Source organism: Cyprinodon tularosa, unplaced genomic scaffold (genome assembly GCF_016077235.1).
Source record: "Cyprinodon tularosa strain WSP-4 unplaced genomic scaffold, ASM1607723v1 ctg98, whole genome shotgun sequence".
NCBI classification, from domain to species: domain Eukaryota; kingdom Metazoa; phylum Chordata; class Actinopteri; order Cyprinodontiformes; family Cyprinodontidae; genus Cyprinodon; species Cyprinodon tularosa.
Genome location: NW_024039762.1, coordinates 39,286 through 60,440, shown reverse-complemented (window position 1 = coordinate 60,440; position 21,155 = coordinate 39,286). Strand labels below are relative to the sequence as shown.

General features: G+C 41.7%; 1 protein-coding gene across 1 annotated transcript; it reads left to right on the top strand.

Moving 5' to 3' along the window:
• The first annotated feature begins 288 nt into the window (after positions 1–288).
• On the top strand, positions 289–11,847 carry LOC119777088 (cytochrome P450 2J6-like). Its single transcript, XM_038275875.1, has 9 exons — positions 289–635; positions 1,845–2,010; positions 2,093–2,245; positions 3,102–3,262; positions 3,378–3,554; positions 3,643–3,781; positions 7,956–8,143; positions 8,235–8,376; positions 11,369–11,847. Exons 1-9 carry the CDS (start codon positions 444–446, stop codon positions 11,542–11,544), a joined length of 1,494 nt encoding a protein of 497 aa, XP_038131803.1. The 5' UTR covers positions 289–443; the 3' UTR covers positions 11,545–11,847.
• Positions 11,848–21,155: the final 9,308 nt, after the last annotated feature.

Sequence of the window (21,155 nt, the reverse complement as noted above, 5' to 3'; positions counted from 1 at the left end):
CAAGAGTAACTAGAACTTGTCCGACCAGTTTAAAGTGATGTGACCCCTCCCGCAGCATAAATCCCATAGATTACTTTTCCCACTGCTGCACTCTGTTCTGTTGACATGACTCCACCTGTCTGCAAACTTATTGTTTCTGATTTTGGTTAATACAATAGCAAATCAGTAGCAAAGGTGCATAGAGTTGCAGATGAAATGGGGGAAAATTAGAAAAGGTTTTCTTTTACATGGACTACAATGCTTGTAGGTGTGGTTTGTGGGTATAAAGCACTTTCTCCTTTATATAGTATACCACTTACTGTTTAACTTTGCTCCCAGCAAGTCTATTGCTGCAGAGTTAAACTACAGACTTTACAAAAGCAGGAAGAGAACAATTCAGATAAGAAGGAGATTTTTGTGTTTGTTTGTTTTTTCTCCTGCTGCCTGTTTTGCCTCCTTTAACCATGTGGATTTATAATTTTTTGCTGAGCTTCGACCTAAAAGGGATTTTCTTGTTTGGTTTATTATTCCTGTTGATAGCTGACTATCTGAAGAACAAGAAACCATCAAACTTTCCTCCTGGACCCAGAGCTCTTCCCTTTGTGGGAAATATCTTGAATTTGGACAGCAAGCAGCCGCATGTTCATTTCACCAAGGTATTAACACACACTAAGCACTTACATTTATATCTTCTCAAACTTTCCTATCACTTCATGAGAAATATTAATAAAGATGTTTTCAGCAGAGTCAATATGTTTTCTCCTTATATGAGCTAATTTTATTGGCTAGAAGCTGCTCGACTCTATCGAGTTTAGATTGCTTTGGCTTGAGTTCACCAAAAGGTCAACACTTTTGCGGCTGAATTTTTGCAGCTGAATTTTTTGCAGTTGAATTTTTGCAGCTGAATTTTTTGCAGGTGATTTTTTTGGAAGTGAATTTTTTGCAGCTGAATTTTTGCAGCTGAATTTTTGCAGCTGAATTTTTGCAGCTGAATTTTTTGCAGTTGAATTTTTGCAGCTGCATTTTTTGCAGGTGATTTTTTTGGAAGTGAATTTTTTGCAGCTGTATTTTTTTTCTGGTGAATTTTTACCAGATAAATATTGAGTGTAAGGAATTCAATGTCTAAAAAAATTCAGTGTTTAAATTCCGTTGTTAAAAAAATTCTGTGTTTAAATTTCGATGTTAAAAAAAGGCAGATTCCAATTAGACTGTTTTTCTTCCATACATTCTTTTATATTTTTTCTCCAGACTTTTTCCAAAGTTTCAAAACAATAGTCAGAAAGCAGCCACCCACAGTTCTTTGGCTGCAGACCAAAACCAATAAATAAATGCTAAAGAACTTTAACATTGTTAAAGTTAATGGTATGATGACAATTTCTTTCAAACAGAATATACTGAAGGAAAACATCTATCCTTGTTCTTACAATAAAGGGCTCCTGGTTATTCAATCTGAAAAAGTCTCAAATCCCTAAAACAAGTCCCCTTGACTGATAATTAATGTTTTTTGATGCTATTGTGGGACCTTAATCAGGCCTTTGCAACAAAAATATCATGAGAAAAGGATACATTTCTTATATTCAAAATATGTTTACACGACTAGATTTTATACAAATATATTACCAGGTCCCTTTCGACCAGATGGGAGACAGTTGATGGGAGGTCAGGAGGTTCTTATTGAGATGTCATTAACCACCTCTCTCTAGTTCCACTCACTATTCAACAGCATCAAAGTAGCACCTGTCACAAACCCCAGACAGCAACAAATGTGTAAAAATAACAGATTTTTAAAAATCCTGAGAATAAGATATGGTTGTCTAAAAGATGCTGTTTATCATCCTGTTAACTGCAATAATCTCTCTCCACAGTTGGCCAACATCTATGGTAGTGTCTTCAGAGTCCGCTTTGGTTGGGATACAATGGTGATTTTAAATGGATATAAGATGGTAAAAGAGGCCCTTGTGATCCAAGCTGAGAACTTTGTGGACCGACCATACAATGCTCTGGCTGACAGGTTATACTCTGAGCCCTCAGGTAAAGAAACATTCTTGCTTCGCTGAAAATATATATTTGATATGCAACTTTAATGTTGTCATCTCTGCATACCTGTATGTAGACGGTATCGTTGTGAGCAATGGTGAAAAATGGAAGCGACAGAGACGTTTTGCTTTATCTACATTACGCAACTTTGGCCTGGGCAAAAACACACTGGAGCAGAGCATCTGTGAGGAGATCCGACACCTCCAGGAGGAAATAGAGAGTGAGAATGGTGAGTTATATTCAATGTAAAATGCTTGTGTTAATGTGAATGTCATGTTTGCCTTAAGGTGTCTGGCCCACATGCAGAAAACACTCGGAAAAAGATCAGGTCTAGATTCAAAGGTTTATTTAACTAAAGAAAAACTCAGGACCTCAGGACTAATGAGCTCGAGGGGGGGCGCCGAACAAGGGAACCGGATCAGTCTAAGGAGAAGGAAAAATGTTAAGCCCCAAAGGTGAAGACCAAGTGGGGAAAAATACAGAGGGACGTGAGCCTACCACAGAGCGCAGACAATCCGACCGGGGAGGAATACTGTGTGGACTGAGCTCTTGCCTGAAGATGGTGACAGGTGTCCGGGAAACCAGAGAGCGGGGGCAGGAGTGGGACCGAGCAGCACCGGGTAATCCGGGGATCCAGAATAGTGGGAGGAACCAGGAGATCGGTGGGGAAGCCCTGTGTCCAGGGCCGGAGAAACTGACTCAGAGAGAACCAGAGGAACCCGGGAGACAATCGTCTAGGGGAAGACTCAGAGGCACGAGTGGAGGACAAGGAGGGCACCTAGGAGACAAAGAAAGCAGGCTTTGAATAGGAGCAAGGTAAGCAAGCTAGAGACCGCAACCGATTTGGCATACGAACAACGGTAACACTCTGGCGTCCTCCCGCTGTCCATGCGCTGTTAATATAGAGCAGGGCCGATGCTGCAAAACTACCTGCAGGTGTGCGCACCCCGCCCACCAGTCAGACGACAGACACCTGTGAGGGAAGCAGAGATGGCAGGACTGGCAGCAGGCTGCGAGGCCCTGCCAGCTGAGTCCTGACAGTGAAAGGTGGCTCTCTTTTTAAATCAGGCTTTTCTCTCCTTCAGGTAAACTGTTCAGCCCTGCTGGTCTGTTCAACAATGCAGTGGCCAACATTATTTGCCAGCTTGTTATGGGAAAACGATACGAATACACAGACCACAGGTTTCAAATCATGCTGAAGCACATGTCTGAGGTGATGTGGCTGGAGGGGAGCATATGGGGTGAAGTAAGTTGATCAGCACTAATAGTGCCTCAAATAAGAGAAGAGGATTTCAGAGGTTTATTAGGAATGTGGAAAATGTAACCTTTTTACATTGCTGTTTGTCTATTTTTTGGAACAGCTCTATCAGGCATTCCCCAGTGTGATGAAATACCTGCCAGGTCCCCACAACAAAATTTTCACTATTTATGACAGCATACTGAAATTCCTACATGAGGAAGTTGAAAATCACAAGAAGGATTTGGACCACAACAACCCAAGAGACTACATGGACGCTTTTCTCATTGAAATGGAGAATGTAAGCAGCTGACTTTTGTTTCTTTTAAAGCACAACCAGTTCTGTTAGGCATCATTAACCAACATGTCTTCTGTACATTTCTGCTTAGCAAAAACAGTCCAACCTGGGCTTCACAGAGTGCAACCTGGCTTTCTGCTCTCTTGACCTCTTCATAGCTGGAACCGAGACAACAGCCACCACACTGCAGTGGGCTTTAATCTTTCTCATTAAAAACCCTCATGTTCAAGGTTGGTGATACTTTATTAAGTAATTAATGCCCGTTTGTTTGATTTTCCAAATACAAAATAACTACAAAACTCTAAGCCTAGTGAAACAGATGTCAGTTTCATTGTAATGAATAACTTAGGAATAAAATAGCATTTAGGTCTGATACCAGACCCAAACTTGATGTGGTCATCAAGTTAGTTAATCAAGGACTTTTCATACTTATACTAGTATATATTTAAGGTATTAGTTGCCTTTTTTCAGTTTGACCAGGTAGTTGTCATGGTACTCCCTTATAGCAAAAATACACTGTGTATATATATTTCTCAATATATATTATGTTCTTTTTTAATACATTTATTTGCTTATTTCAGATTGAAAAGAAAATAACATAAATACATTTACTTAAAAGAGATTGCGCCGGGGGTTTCTTTTGGCCCTCTGACTCACATGTGTGTTAGACTCCTTGGTCCGTGTTTCGAGACGTGCCATTTGGGTAGCCAACATCGCAGCTGACCGCTTGTACCTTTTAATGTGGGCCGGTCCCTACTCTCACGTTGCGATGCAGTCAGGGTACACTAAAGAGTTTGGCCAGCATTTTAACAGGGTTGCCTCTGGAGTAAGCCTGCAGCCTGCCTGCAAAGTACCAGCGACCAGGAACTGTTTTATTCACCTCCAGGGTGGCCTGCTCTCCCAAATGCTTTGCCCCCTTTTCCTCGGGTACGCCAGCGGTCAGATCCCCCTCTCCAAGCTGATCACTGCTTCAGGGCAAAAAATTTATTTCTTTCTTTCATGAAAACCATATACTGATGTAAATAAATATGGTAATGAATTCACATGGGATCTGCTTACCCTTATCAAACAGGTGGAAACCCAACCTGCAATGAAACGGAACCATGGAACTTTTGGAGATTCAAAACTATACTACTTGTTTTGTGCAGGACTGGCCAGGAATCTGACCCATCTCTGCAGTCCCACATGAATGTGGGGATTGCCCTTATCCAAGCAATCTTGGAATGGATATTCTCTTTGTCCTTTCTCATAGGCCTCAGGCTAAGTTGAAACACTCTTTACTGCTCCAAATATTCATTCAGAGACTCATCAAACCCAGCCAGATCCCTCCGGGACCTTAAGCTTCCAGGCAGGGGAGCCGCCAGCTCAACCACTGGCATCTCCTTGGCCTTAGATACCTCCACCTCCCTCTCCGCAGCCATAGGTTCACTCCCTTCTGGAATGCATGTCCCCACCCTACTTTTCTTTAAGCCCAAGGTAAACTGGCTCAAGGGTCAATAGTCACTCCCTTTTTCATGCATCAGCTCTTTCTTCTTTGTCCCAGAGAGCTCAGAGTGACCCAGCTGCATGTGCTGATCCAGCCTCCCATGACTTTAGCATCATGATGCTACTGGAAACCTGGCATTTTTAATATTCTCCCACTCAAAGAAAAAGTGCCAACGCAAGCTTTCATTTGGTAGGGTTCAAAATACCATTGCTTCTCTTCAGATGCTGTGGCATGGTATCAGAAGAGCATGGCACAGATGGCAGACACATAGATGATCCATAGCAAATAGCTCTGGAGTGACAAACATGCTGCAGTGTTGCTGCATTTGATAGCAGCCCGCTGATTACATTCTGGTGTGCCTATGACACACATAAGGCCATGAATCAGGCGCATCCAATGATAACTTCCAGGATGCCTCAACCCAACCAGAGCCCTAGACTCAACCAGCTTGGCCAAAGATGGTCAACCCTCCTCAAGCATAAAAACAGGGCCCCCACTCCTACAAAAATGCATGGTTCTTTTCACTTGGAACCAGACCTATGGGCCTCTAAAGAAGTCCTTAATATGCACAATTCTCAGGACCTGAACATGTTCAATGCCCCTACATTGAGAGTTTGAAAGAGGGGTAGGGGCACACATTCAGACACAGCCCTGGTTTCTAATTAGCTCCTCTTTGGTTGCCTTGGTACCCACACATTACTTCCTGATTATTATTTTTTTCCTTAGTAGCTACTCATTAGTTCCTGATTAGTTACTTTAATTCTTTGGTAACTAGACATTAGTTCCTGATGAGTTACTCCGTGTTTTCCATGTAATTATGCAGTAGTCTCTTTATAAGGATGGCCAGGGTGTTCTCCATTAAGTACTGGTTAACTACCTATTAGTTTCTTATTAGTTCTCTAGGCATTCTCTAGTAGCTAATAACATTTTCTGCACCTTATTGTAAAGCATTACCGCAGAGGAAGTGATTTGCTATGAGAAAAAGAGCAATGTGGATGAGAGCTTAGTGAGGAGGAAATCTGCTTTGTATTACTTATAAGTCACTTGCAGCAAGACAGAATTAAAAATATTGAGACATAACAGGTCTGCCAGGCTCAGAACAATTGCACCCTGTATTTAGGGCAGACAAATTTCTCAAAACTTTAATTATAAACATAACTGCAGTGATAATGTTGGCGTCTAAGGCAGAAACCTCTGAAGGAGGAGACGACAGGTTGGTGACAACGTCTCTCTGGCAGAGGATGATAATTAAGGTGTGAGTCACAAACCTTGTCTTATAGTTTAGTACGAGCTCAGACGCCGAGGGCGCCTAATAGAGAGTCCCGGATCCTGATGTCACGGATCTTAGAGGACAGGCAGGGAATCAGAAACCGATTGGAGGAAGGAACTCAGGATAATCCAGAGGGTGAAGCCAAAGCCAATGTTGAAGAAGTACTCAGTAGTCAGAGCCACAGAGGCATAGCCAGAAAATGTTAATAGGGGTGGCGAGTCAAAAACCAACGTTAAATGAGGGGTGGCACAAAGCGGATAGGCGCCAGAACCTCAGGATCTACCTAAACTGTTCCAACAGGAACAAGCACAACATCCATATTTTCTAAATAAAGCCAAACTATACTTTCCTAAAGCCTTTTGATTACAAATAGATGCATGTATTTAAACATCCATGCTGTCTAAATAAAAGGTTTAGTGGACAAAACGTCTGGGGCAAACATCTTTTCCATTGTCATTACTTACCTACTTTTATCAAAATGTACAAATATCTAAATTAAATGGATTTTTAAGTCATTATTAAAGTAGTTATTTATATGATTTCACTGATTACTCCTTGATGACTTGCAGAGAAATACATTTCTCTTCACCCCATAAAACACAAAATCAGTGTCCTAAAAGAGCATGAATTCTGTACACATCATCTTTAATGTCAGTATTTTGATGTGCACAATTAGCCAAAGTGTTTTAGTTGTCAAGTAACTATTAATATATGACAAATGTAAATGTTTAAAAAGTGCCAGCAAATCAGAGGTCCAAAGAGGTCAAAGGGAAATCGGGGATGGTGTTGGGAAACAGTTCCAGGCTCGGTTCACAGGCAGAAATCCAGCAGGAGTCAGAAGACAGGTCAGGCATACAGATCAGAATGGGGACACGCAGGCTCGGAAATCCAGAAGCAGAACGGGTCAGGGTCAGTCAATCAGAACACAGAGATACGCTAGAGAACTCTCACCACAGGCTCGAATAATCCGGCACAGATAGCTGGTCTGAAGGCTGTTTAAATAGGATGAAAGTAACCCTAACAATAGAAAAAGGGATAGAAAAATAAGATGAAGAATATGCACAACTTGCTATAAATATAACTTTAGCTCTGTAATTACCTGTTACCCTTAGTAATATAATAATCAAAGAGACTTGTCAAGAGCCTTATCAATTTGACTGTATGATCTGGTTGAACTGTAAAGTGCCTTGAGATGACATGTGTTGTGAATTTGGCGCTATATAAATAAACTGAATTGAATTGAATTGAAACTTGTGAGGATAAAAGTTTTTGCTGTGGTGGAAAAGTATTTAGCTGGTGTTCTACCCAAGAGAATCATTGTGCTATGACTGACAGTATTTAGGCTTAGACTTGGACTTAGACAAAATTTATTGTCATTTTGTATACACTGAGTGTAAACAAAATGAAAATTTGTTTTGTACAGCTCTCAAGACATTGCCATTTCTTAAAGTACAGCAGAGATCAAATGTAAACATCGTGATCAAATGTAAACATCAGATTGTGATGATTTACAGTTTTTCCAAAATTCAGCGGCCAGTTTTTTTTTCTTACATTCATTTAATAGCTTTAATTAATTTTAATAAAGTGGGTTAGATTTTTAATTAAATATTTTTATTTATTTATATAATTTTATTTTTTTATTTCATAGAGAAGGTCCATGCAGAAATTGATAAAGTGATCGGACGTTCTCGTCAACCCTCCATGGCTGACAGACCCAACATGCCTTACACTGACGCTGTAATCCATGAGATCCAGAGGATGGGTAACATTGTTCCACTGAATGCACTCAGAGTTGCTGCTAAGGATACAACTCTGGGTGGCTACCTTATTCCAAAGGTTAATTCACTGTACGAATAAGTGACAGAATTTGGTTGAAACTACTTTTCTATTTTAGCTTTGTATCATCTTCTGGATTGTGATGTTTCAGGGAACAACAGTGCTGCCCATGTTGACCTCTGTGCTGTTTGATAAAAATGAATGGGAAACTCCAGACACCTTCAATCCTGGACACTTCCTAGATGCTAATGGGAAGTTTGTGAAGAGAGAAGCATTCCTGCCCTTCTCTGCAGGTACAGCACACATTTCTGAGTTAAGACTTCCATTAATTTCCAAGTAAAAATACTAACTTTATATACACGTGTAGCATAATTTCTATTTGGTATGTTTTTTCCTGTCATAAAAATATGTTTTGGCAGTGAATTTTTCAATCCACTGATATTGAAAAAGATATAACAGATATAACATATTTGTTATTTTAAAACAAACCTCTGAAAAATTAAAGTAATGAAAATTCAAACATTCAAATATTGAAAAGTCCGACACTGAAATCAAACGCTAGAAATTTAAAACATGTAATGTCAGACATTGAACATCAAAAAAATCGCTTATGATAAAGCACCTATGATACTGTACTTTTATCTTATGCTCCTCTTATGTTGTCAATTAAAGATCCAGCAATTCCAGTTTAAAATTAAACTGAAATTATTATTAAACCAAATGGCATATTTATATCTCTCAAAATGACCATTTTGTAGAAGATAGCACAGAAGAAACTCTATTGTTTTTTTCTTGCTTCCTAGATTAGAAGCAAGTGTCCTTGCTGCAACAATGACTTAAAATGCACCAAAAGAGAATTTCTCCCAAAGAAATATTGTACAGTGTTGCCATATTTTGCAAGCATCCCTCAGTGGGCTCACCACCTGCAGGGGGAACCATGAGGGACCTGTACGAAGACGATTAGGCCGAAGTCAGAAGCAGAGGCCTTGTCGACCCAATCCCTGCGTGCTTACTGAATCTGGGGACGTGGAATTTCACCTAGCTGAGGGTGAAAGATTCTGAGCTTGTGCGGGCCGTGGAGCGATAGAAATATTTGGGCTCTCCTCCACGCAAAGTGTGGGCTCTGGAACCCAGCTCTTTGAGAGAGGATGGACTCTCTTCATCTCTGGAGTGGCCCGTAGTAAGAGAAGGAGAACGGGGCTGGGACTGCTTTTCTCCTCCCACCTTAGGCGTCTCATTTTGGAGATTATCCCAAATGTCCATCTGTGCACCTGGCACCCTAGGCAGGAGGTTAGTGATCGACTTTGTTTTTGTATCTTCTGATCTTCGGCTGCACCATCTGGTGAAGAGAATGGGGGGAGCTGTGCACCAACCACCACCTGGTGGTTAGCTGGGTGCCCTGGAAAAGGAGGAAACCAGACAGACTCCGTAGGCCCAAATGAGTAGTTAGGTTCTGCTGGGAATGTCTGGTAGAACCTCAGTCAGGGACGTTTTCAACTCCCATCTCCTGGAGAGCTTCTCCCAGATTCCGAGGGAGGCTGAAGACATGGAGTCTGAGTGGGCCATGTTCTCTTCCTTTATTGCCGATTTGGCTGCCCATAGCTGCGGCTGTAAGGTCTGTGGTGCCTGTTGTGGCGGCAATCCCTAAACTCGGTGGTGGACCCCGGTAGCAAGGGAAGCTATAAAGCTGTAGAAGGAATCCTATCGAGTCTGGTCGGCTCGTGATACTCCGTAGGCAGGAAATAGGTACTGTGAGGCCAATCATGCCACTGCCCGGCCAGTTGCAGAGTAAAAACCCGGGCCGGGGAAGAGTTTGGAGAGGCCATGGAGAAGGACTATTGGTTGGCTTTAAAGCAATTCTGGCAAACCGTCCCATGCCTCCAGAGGGGAAAGCAGTGTTCCCACTACTGTGGACCCTGAAATAGGACATACTTGGACGGCGGAAGGAATACTTTGAGGATGTCCTAAATCCGGTTGACACGCCTGCCGTGTTGGAAGAAGAGACGTGTCCTCGGGCCAGATTCACTCATCACTCAGGCTGAAGTCTCAGAGGTGGCAAGCCTTCGGGGGTGGACGCGATCCACCCCGAGTGCCTTAGAGATCTGGATGTTGTCTGGCTGTCTTGGCTGACATGCCTCTTCAACATCCTGAGCTATCTCTATCCTGAGCTATCTCTGTAGTTATGCGGCCATAGTCTTAGGCTTCTGGGGGATATAGGGACCCCTATTTCATCACTCTGCTTCATTCTGTCTCTATTCTCCCACTCTGCAGAATATGTGACTGTGACTTGCTGGATGTTTTCTCTTCATCCCCTGACATGTTTGCTGGCTCGGAGCTTGTCTGCCTGGCTGTGTATTTCCTGGATGGGGCCGCCATTTAAAGTTGCCTTTTGTATCTCTGCTTCTTTTTCTATGTCTGCTTCTGTCTCCTTGAACCCCAGTCAGCCTCAGCAGATGGCCGCTCACACTGAGCCTGGTTCTGCTGGAGGTTTCTTCCTGTTAAAAGGGAGTTTTTTCTCTCCACTGTAGCTACAAGCATGCTTATTGTGAGGGATTGCATTTGAATCAATGAGTCGATGCAATCAACTGGTTTTCCTTGGATAGAAAACTTTTAATCAATTTGACTGGATGATCTGGTGAACTGTAAAGTGCCTTGAGATGACATGTGTTGTTAACTGGTACAATATAAATACAGTGAATTGAATTAATTCACATGGATGCCCGGTATATTGCCCCTAGATTGGCAGACTGGGTTGGTGGTTGCCCTGCATAAGTAAAGGGACAGGAAAGTGTTAGGGTTAGGGTGTCATGTCTCTCCCGCTCTCTCATACCCCCTTTCTTGACAGCCAACTGTCCATAAAACAGGCCACTAGTGCCGTAAATACTCAAAAAAAAATTATTAAATAAAAAAAAAAATAGCCTGTAAAACTTTAATGTGTAATGTGGTTTCTCAACATGTTTGCTGCATTATCATTTGTTAATATGATGGATTCAAAAGGTTATGCTGACTGCTCTCCTTTCACTTCCTTTCTCCTTTTGGTGTGAGAAATTCTAGATTAAAAATGTGCAGAAATAAACCTAAGTCCTAAACCTACTATATCTTTGTCGCCAAAGTTAATGTCTGGCCAAATATATATGATAATAATATAACAATATAATGTATATCTAAATGTGAAATACTTAATTAATGTTATTTTCTCTTTAGAATGATGACAAAAGGAAATCAAGAATATATGAGTTCCCAGTTGGGTTCTTTTAATGCTTTGTTTCTGTGTTCTCTCTGCAGGAAAACGTGCGTGCCTTGGTGAAGGCCTCGTTAAGATGGAGTTGTTCCTGTTTTTTGTTGCCTTGCTCCAGAAGTTTTCTTTCTCTGTTCCAGAAGGAGTTGAACTGAGTACTGAAGGAATAACTGGAACTACACGTGTACCTCACCCCTTCAAGGTGTCTGCAAAGACTCGTTGAGATATACATCGTTCCCATTTTTGCTCAAGGCATTAAAAAAATTTATATATATAAATCTTTTCAATTATATGATTCCGATTTCTTTTGTTTTTACACGTTTTCTAGGTGATGGTTGTACGTAACAATATATTACAATAGTAAATAACTAAATAACATATTTACTTTGTCTGTAATAAAATAAAATAAAAACACAAGATATCCATGCCTATTGAATGTCTGTAGGATTGAGAAGAAATTATAAGGTTGACCCCTCTGCTGCATTAACCTGTTTTACTTGGTTAATAAAAGTTTACTATGCTTCTACTGGTTGGCGTTCATATACTACCATACCCAGTAATACTATAACCTACAAATTGCTTCTGGGAGTCTGAGAGCAAGAAATATTGGGTAAAAGAATGAAAAATAAACAAAACAATTCAAAAAAACATTTAAATACTCTTCTTCTTGATGAAAAAATTAATAAAACTTGCCAAGTAAAAAAATATAAAGACATTTTCTTTGTTTAATTTGATCTGTGCACCACTGTTTTAAAGGTGTTTTATTTTTATGTTTTAAGGTATTTTTACATTGATTAGAAAAATGCAGAGTAATCACTTGTCATGATAAGAACAGTTGGACCCAGTAGGCAGATTTCTCAAAACCTTTATTTGACGGTTCTGCAGTGAACAGCGTGAGCGTCTAAGGCAGGAATCTGTGCAGGAAGAGACCACAGGTTAGTGACCACATCTAACTGATGGAGAATGAGTATGAACATGTGAGTCACTGACCTGGTCTTATAGTTCAGTCCATGCCTTGAGGAAGAGCTTTTTTCCAGCCGGTCGGCTTTCAATAAGACTCGATGGGCACCGCCCAGACAGTCTGAGCGTCAGAGCTCTCTGTTCTCTGTGGCGTTCCGTGAGACGTAGATCTATCTGGTTGGAAAGGTCCTCCAGCTGCTTCAAGGTCCAAGGGTAGTCACAAGTTGGAAGTTCATCCTTAATTCTTTCTTTAAGGCCCAATTTGATAACTTCCATGAGGGCTGCCTCATTCCAGGTATGCTCAGAGGATAAAAGGTGGAAGTCAGTAATATACTCCCCCACAGATCGATCACCCTGCCTAAATGAAAACGGTCCCTTGGAAGCCTCTCGACTGGGAAGAACTGGGCAAAAAACAGGGATTAGTTTACTAGAAAAAGGTGTTTCACAACCTAGAATGGTTGTGCCATTCAGAAGCTCCGCACAGCTTTGCTTTACTGGCTGATAGTGAAATTACATACGCTACCTTAACCCTACTAGTAGGATATGCAGAGGGCTGAGGCTTGAAATTTATTTCACATTGGGTGAGAAAAGCCTGACACTGATCATGATCATCCTTAAACAGTTCAGAGGATGAGAGAAGCATCTCCAGACAAACTGGTCTGACAGCAGGTAACATAGCACGGAAATAGCCTGACTACGAAGGTAATCAAGAATCTCCTGCATGCCTGACTCAAGTCCAGAAATAAATTTTTCAACTTCAGAATGCCACTCTCTGTCTACCTATGGATCCATGGTTAGGCCAGATAATTCTGTAACAATCAGAATAGTAGGACCCAGTGTTCGACACAGACAGGCAGATTTTTTTCAAAACGTTATTTGAAACGGATCTGCAGTGAACAGCTAGGGTGTCTAGCAAGAACCTCTGCAGGAAGAAAAAACAGGTTATTGACCATGTCCATCTGACAGAGGATGATTATGAATGTGTTAGTCAATAACCTGGTGTTATAGTTAAGTCCGTTCCCAGAGGATGAGGTTGGGTCCAGCTGGTTGGCTGTCAACAAGACATGGTGTGCGCCACTCAGAGAATCCCAGACGCTGAAGCCCGGGAGGTTGGAGAACAGGCAGGAATGAGAACCGAACAGACGAAGGAAGGCAGGATAATCCAGAGGCTGGAGCCAAAGCTGGTGTAGAAGATATGCTCAGGGGTCAGAGCCAGGAGGTCAGAGACTTGAAGAGGTACCGTAGGGAAATCCAGGACGGTGTCAGGAATCACTTCCAGGTTTGGTATACAGACAGTAATCAAGCAGGAGTCTGAGGACAAGTCAAGCAACCACATCAGAAGAAGAACAGGCAGGCTCAGAGGTCCAGAGCACAAATGGGTCAGGATGAGCCAATTGGAAAACAATCAGGTTTGCTAGAGAAACTCTTACCAAATGCTTGAATAATCAGGCACTGATTACTGGTTGAAGGCTGGTTAAAAAGAGGCTGAAGCAGGTGGATATGATAAGCGGTAATGAGAAACTCGGCGGAGCTAAGCAGGTGATTGAAATTAGTAATCAAGCCAGTCATCAGCACCAGGATCATGACTTGGTTGCTGAGGGCGCTTGAGCACCTGCCCCTTTGCCCCTTGATGCCCAAAGTGCCCTTTTGCCAGTGTTTTTTTTTTTTTTAACTGTGTGCTTGTATCTACACTCACCGGCCACTTTATTAGGTACACCTGTCCAACTGCTCGTTAACACTTAATTTCTAAGCAGCCAATCACATAGCGGCAACTCAGTGCATTTAGGCATGTAGACATGGTCAAGACAATCTCCTGCAGTTCAAACCGAGCATCAGTATGGGGAAGAAAGGTAATTTGAGTGACTTTGAACGTGGCATGATTGTTGGTGCCAGAAGGGCTGGTCTGAGTATTTCAGAAACTGCTGATCTACTGGGATTTTCACGCACAACCATCTCTAGGGTTTACAGAGAATGGTCCGAAAAAGAAAAAACATCCAGTGAGCGGCAGTTCTGTGGGCGGAAATGCCTTGTTGATGCCAGAGGTCAGAGGAGAATGGCCAGACTGGTTGGAGCTGATAGAAGGGCAACAGTGACTCAAAAAAACCACCCGTTACAACCAAGGTGGGCAGAAGAGCATCTCTGAACGCACAGTACGTCGAACTTTGAGGCAGATGGGCTACAGCAGCAGAAGACCACACCGGGTGCCACTCCTTTCAGCTAAGAACAGGAAACTGAGGCTACAATTTGCACAAGCTCATCGAAATTGGACAATAGAAGATTGGAAAAACGTTGCCTGGTCTGATGAGTCTCGATTTCTGCTGCGACATTCGGATGGTAGGGTCAGAATTTGGCGTCTACAACATGAAAGCATGGATCCATCCTGCCTTGTATCAACAGTTCAGGCTGGTGGTGGTGGTGTCATGGTGTGGGGAATATTTTCTTGGCACTCTTTGGGCCCCTTGGTACCAATTGAGCATCGCTGCAACGCCACAGCCTACCTGAGTATTGTTGCTGACCATGTCCATCCCTTTATGACCACAATGTACCCAACTTCTGATGGCTACTTTCAGCAGGATAATGCGCCATGTCATAAAGCTGGAATCATCTCAGACTGGTTTCTTGAACATGATAATGAGTTCACTGTACTCAAATGGCCTCCACAGTCACCAGATCTCAATCCAATAGAGCATCTTTGGGATGTGGTGGAACGGGAGATTCGCATCATGGATGTGCAGCCGACAAATCTGCGGCAACTGTGTGATGCCATCATGTCAATATGGACCAAACTCCCTGAGGAATGCTTCCAGCACCTTGTTGAATCTATGCCACGAAGAATTGAGGCAGTTCTGAAGGCAAAAGGGGGTCCAACCCGTTACTAGCATGGGGTACCTAATAAAGTGGCCGGTGAGTGTATGTGTATGTTTGTGTGCGTGTGCATGCCTAAAATAATAATAATTTATATCTACCGTGCCACGGTAACCTTGGCTGCTTAAATGATCAACACAACGTGCCCTCCCTCACTCTGCCCTCACTGCACTGACATGCCCTTCTGTAATAGCTAAGCCCTGCTTCCGAAAACCACTACGACTCCCGATTCCAAAAATAGTAAACAACTGGTCCAATAACGAGGTTCTGCAGCGGTGTTAGTTTGTGCATGGTGTATTGTTGCAAGATGAGTAGAATGACCTTTACTTTGCCTAAATTTTACTCAGAGTAAAAGTAAAATTACCCATCTCAAAATTTACTCAAGTAAAAGTACAACATTACTTCATTTAAAATGTAATTTGAGTAAAAGTTACTTAGTTACTTTGAGTTATTTAATGCAAAAAAGGATGGGTCATGAATCGAATTGACCACAAGGTGTTTTAATCGATTTCAAGTCATATTTCAATGGACATCCACACTTGCAAAAGATCAGCTGGGCTAAAGAACATACTTCCTCACAGCACAAGGACAGTCACAACCTGTACCATAAAGTGCAAACAATTTTCAATCCTACTGTCCAACAGACAACACCATGATAGGAATAAAGAAATTTGAACCACGTTTTAAAGTTTTCAAAATGCACACAAAATTAAATGCCCAAAAGATACCAGAAATCAAACTAAAACGCAACAGGATCCCACTGTTATTAACAAGCTCCTCATTTAATGATTTTAACTGACACTTGTTTTACTTTAAAAGGGATTTTTAACTGTCACTTATTTTTACATCAATTGTTTATATGTTTGAATTGTGTAAATAATGTGCTGTTAAAAGTCAAAAGTCTTCTTCTATTTTTTAATGGCAACTGTCGTTCCGTGACACAGGGGTTTAAATTTCCGGCCGCATTTAATTTTTTCATCATCAGTATTTTTTTTTTACTCAGTAACGTGAGGGGGTTTTAAATGTAGCGAGGTAAAATTACTTAGGTTAAAATATACTCGAGTAAAAGTAAAAATTACATATTTTAAAAACTACTCAGAAAATTACAAATTACTCATAAAAAGTACTCAATTACAGTAACTTTCCACCCCTGGCTCACACCAACCTCTCACAAGTTATAGCTGCTTGTCAGCGGCGCAAAAAGTGGGTATGCACTATAGTATGCCCGCCCGACCGAACTGGAGGGAACGCAGGTGCAATCGCGGTAAAATAACTTATATTACAGTTGTCGCATCCCTGCCACTAGCAGCTGATTGACCTCACATGAAAAGCTTACTATGGAAAAGAAGTACGTCAAATTTTTACTGTCTGTTTCTCTGGCCATGAGCAAAGTGCATTAGAGAGATATGATGTGTTATGTTACTGTCAAGCTGTTTTGTCCTACTTGATTTCACTTAAACTGCATTATGCAGAATAAACACAACAATAATGGTAGAATCTGAGTTTTCTAAACCTCTCATTTATTTACACAAAAATTAAATAGGCCCATAGAGGCTAATATGCACACAAATCATATAACTTTTAGACCCTTGATGTCATGCCGAAAGTCAATAGTCAAACTAAATAAAAGCAAAAAAATATTTGAATAAGTGAATGTTTATTCGATGAATATTTTTTTAAATGATGTATTACTCTACATCCTTTAATTGATTTTTACTTTATAGCACTAGGAATAATAAAGAGCAAAATATTATTGGATTAAATTAGTGGTGAAACAGTAAATTTTTTTGAAAAGGTATGAAATGTAAATGTGTGTGTGGGTGTGTGTGTGTGTGTGTGTGTTTTATGTGCATCAGATTGTAGTTTAAGGATCATTTTTCATTTTGCAGAGATGCCTCGTGAGGAGAGGAGGTTAACACCAAAACAAAAGAAGCTGTGTGAGGCTGGATGACAAAGAGCACAAGAAGTCACAAGTCATTGACATTTTTTAAGAGCATGGGCAACAGGAAGTTGCTGTTATAACTGCAAAAAAGAAAAAAGCCACTGTGTACAAACAACTCAGGCATAGACAGACACTTACAGAAACAGACACAGGCAGAACTACAGACCCACAGATCACAACAAGTAGTCTCTTCCAAACTATCAGCAGTTTGGCAGGTCAGTCACAGTGAGCCATTTTTAATGTTAGCTATCCTTGCATCTTGTATGAACACATACCTCTTTATTAATCAACTATTATCTCTCCTCTTATCTCTTTTTAGTGTCTACAATATCAGATCAATACAGCCCATCTCCAGCAACACAGCAGCACCAACCCCCTCAACAGAAGCTGTTCGATCAACCCATGACATCACTGACCTCTATCAAACATTTGAGTATGTTTATTATGGTGTGTTGTGATTGGGTTGGTACAAGGTTGTATAGGAAGTTATGTTTCTGTATCATGTTTTAAATCTGTGCTCCATGCACCCTCTTTTAATTTTGAGCACCTGTCCCTCCAATGGTCTCTGCACGTCTCTGTGTCACAGTTTGAAAAGATTTAAGTATATGACTATAAACTAAGGCATTTTAATAAAGGCTTTAACAGACTCCTATTGCTGAGGCCATGATGAGAATATGAAGGACATGATTTGGATGGGTTTACCTTTTTAATACATTTAGAAAAGAATCAGTCTGTAGTTTTTTTTTAATATACTAACATGTTTGAATTCACCAATTAAATGTCAGACACTGAAATGTCTTCCATTGGAGCTTTTAATGTGACATCTCTAGTCCAGGCTGATCCTGCTGCTGCTGCTGCTAAACGAGTCCTCTGTCTTTGGCTTCGTTGTAGGAGCCAGTTACAGCACTTTATCCCCAGCACATGAAAGCCACGGTGCAGTGGGACTCGAAGTCATTGCAAATTACTTTGACAGCAGCACCTTGATATTCAGTGGGCATTGGTAACCAATGCAATCTCCTTATCTATAATTTCCCAGTGTTCCTCCTTGTTCCACGCAGAACATGCATGCCCAGAGTGCAGTGGTACACTATTTGGATGGGTGCCGTTATTGCAGAGCGGCCAGCTTCACAAAAAGAGTTGGAAGGCCGTATTAAAGTTCACTTTCTTCAATGTGGGGTGCTGGCACTCCTAGAAAATATCCCTCTAATCTGTGTTTGTGTGATTGTAGAGCTGCAGTGACCTTACTGGAAACTTCTGCTCAGACGTATAGAAGACAAGACGGTGATAGGAGAAAAGTTCTGAGGATAAAGCTTGTCCATCATGTTTAGAAGCAGCTTTCAGGCGTCCGGATCCTCAGATTGTTCTTAATGCTGCCATAGGTAGGATTTCTCTTACCGAGTGGGGCAATGTAGTTGGCTGCTTGGCAGTTGATGGAGATGCTTGATGGAGGATGCTTGATGGAGCTCCTCCGTTGAGCTCTGTTTGTCTGCTTCTTTAGCCTGGTCTGGTACTCAGTCAGTGGACTTCTCTCAGTCGGAGGCTTGGACCACTAGCTTTACTGCTGTGCGGTTAGTCTGCAACACCTGGAATGGACCCATCCACCTGCTGGAATCTCCAAATCTTCCTCCTGAAATTTCTAATAAAGACAAAATCTCCTGGCTGTTAATCACGGACTGGGTTAGTAGCTGGTGCAGACAGTCCCCCCTGTGTCTGCCCTGTCCCTCACGGCCTTTGGCTGGGCTGTATGAGCAATGCAGTAGTTAAGCATTTTATCATCACATGCAAGTGTGAATGTTATAAGAATCTCTGGCCACTCCTCTCTGTAAAGAGAATTTAAAAGAACTGCAGTTAGCTATTAGCGGCGCATGTGCATCAAGACAATGGGAAATGTCTGGACCCAATTCAGACCTGTTTCTTCACAGATCTTATTTCTATTTCAACAGCTCCCCACAGTGTGGATGATAGACACAATGCTTCATTAGGTTAACATTATACATTTCAGCATGCGTTTTAATATTTCACTTACAAAATGGAAGGCTTTAATCTATTTTGAAAACATATCTACATCACCAAGCAATATTTATTTTCTTCACATGGAGTTAGTTCAATAAAATCATAAGATGTTAGAATGCAGCATCAAAAAAAAAAAAAAAAAAAAAAAAAAAAGAATGCAGCATCAACTGTTGGGATCCTCAGGCTTGCCCACTAGAGGGCGCCGAGGATCCTTTTCTGCTCCTTGTCTTTTCTTAGGTTCTGGAGATTACCCTCTGCCTCCAGCAGAGTGCGCCATGGGTCCTCCTGAGCTGAGCCTCCCACACACCTGTGGCTGATCTACTCATCAGGAGGACCACAGTATTTAAGCTGCCTTCAGACCTTGATTCCACGCCGCAGTGTTGATCTTAGTTGGTTAGCTTCCTGAACCTTCTGCTATAGACTGAGTCTTGGTTGTTCCTGGGTTGAGATCAGATTCTAATCTCTCCTTATCTGTGCCTCACAGGAATCCTGTCTCCTCGTGAAGCGCTGGACGAGCTTAATCTCCTGTCTCCTCGTGAAGCTCTGGATGAGCTTAACCTCCTGTCTCCTCGTGAAGCTCAGGAAGAGCACCCTCACTGGAACCCTTGTCTCTGGTCTGCAGCTCTGGAGGAGCTGCACCACAGGAAACCAGTCTCAAGCCTGAAGCTCTTGGAAAGCCTAACCTGCTAATCTGCCCTGGTGAGCTAACCCAAAGATTCCTACGTGGTAGAAACCTGACGACTTCTCTGAGGAGTTTCCCTGGAGGTTCCCATGTGGCTTTTCCCCTGTTGTTCCCTGCAGTGAGCTGGAAGCTCAAACTCAGGACTGCCAGGCTAAGCCTAGCTTGATGCTTAGCCTCACTTGAACTCAGCTACCATCCATCTCCCCTTTCCCTGCACAGACCCCAATGAACCAGCCCCCTGCCTGAACTGTTCCCTTTCCATGACTCATGTTTGTGCCACAATAAACTCTTTTGGACTATTTACCCATTGTCTCTGTGTATGTTCTGCATCTTGGGCTAGCTCTTATACCCATCATGACATCAACTGTTTTTGTGGGCTCCTCACACTTTCTGGTTCATCGTGTTCTGTCCTTCTAGAAATGTTGGGACATGCACAAATTAGACAATCTTTACAATACTCTGTTGCTGTTTGATAAAAAATTAACAGTGAACCAATTTTTATCATTACAGCATTACATAGGCAGCAACAGCATCAGTAAACATGTGAAGAATAATTGTTACAGAGGATGTTAAACTCCAAAGGTGAAATGAAGAAGAGGTCATCAGCTGTTTTAGTTTAATGTTTATCTTCAGTCTGGATCCTGTCTGTCTCTGGTTTAGTTGTGTCCCTGTAGACAGTGACATGCAAGTCTCTACAGTTTGGGACATTTGGGAGTGAAGTTACCTAAAGTAGCAGCCATTCACAATGGCCCTTCCCAGTCAAACGCCAGCTGATTTGCAGCAGACCCCCTGCAACTCTCTGCAAATTCCCCTCAAACTTTAAGCCACTGGAGTGACCCCCCTTTTTCCTTGGCGTGCAATTTTTTTTTTTTTACCATTACTTCCCCCTGTCACTGAAGTACAGGGAGATGACGCTTCTCTTTAGATCTTAGTGTCTACAAATCAGAATGAATATTTTAGAACAAAGATTGATGTTTAAAAAGACATTGTAGGGGACCAGCCATGGACAGGCCAGGAAGCCGCCAAGGACCAGCCAAGGGCCGATAAAGGAAAGTGGGGAAATTTTGAATGGATACTACTGTACTGTAGAGACAGCTGAGACTGTATCAATACAATAATAAAATAAACGGATGATATTTCTCATCCAGCGTTCATTGTCCTTCTGCTGTAATTAAACTCATCTAATGCACGATAATAATAAAAATGTATAATGTTGCTCAGTGACTGACATTATTTTCTGCTAAGTCAGTATGAAACTGCATTCCTTGGACAGATTGATTTGCATTTTGTTTTGCCTATACATTTGAGTTAATGTATAAGCTAATAAACAGTATACAGGATCTATGCCTTTTGCTATCAGTGAACCTTGACC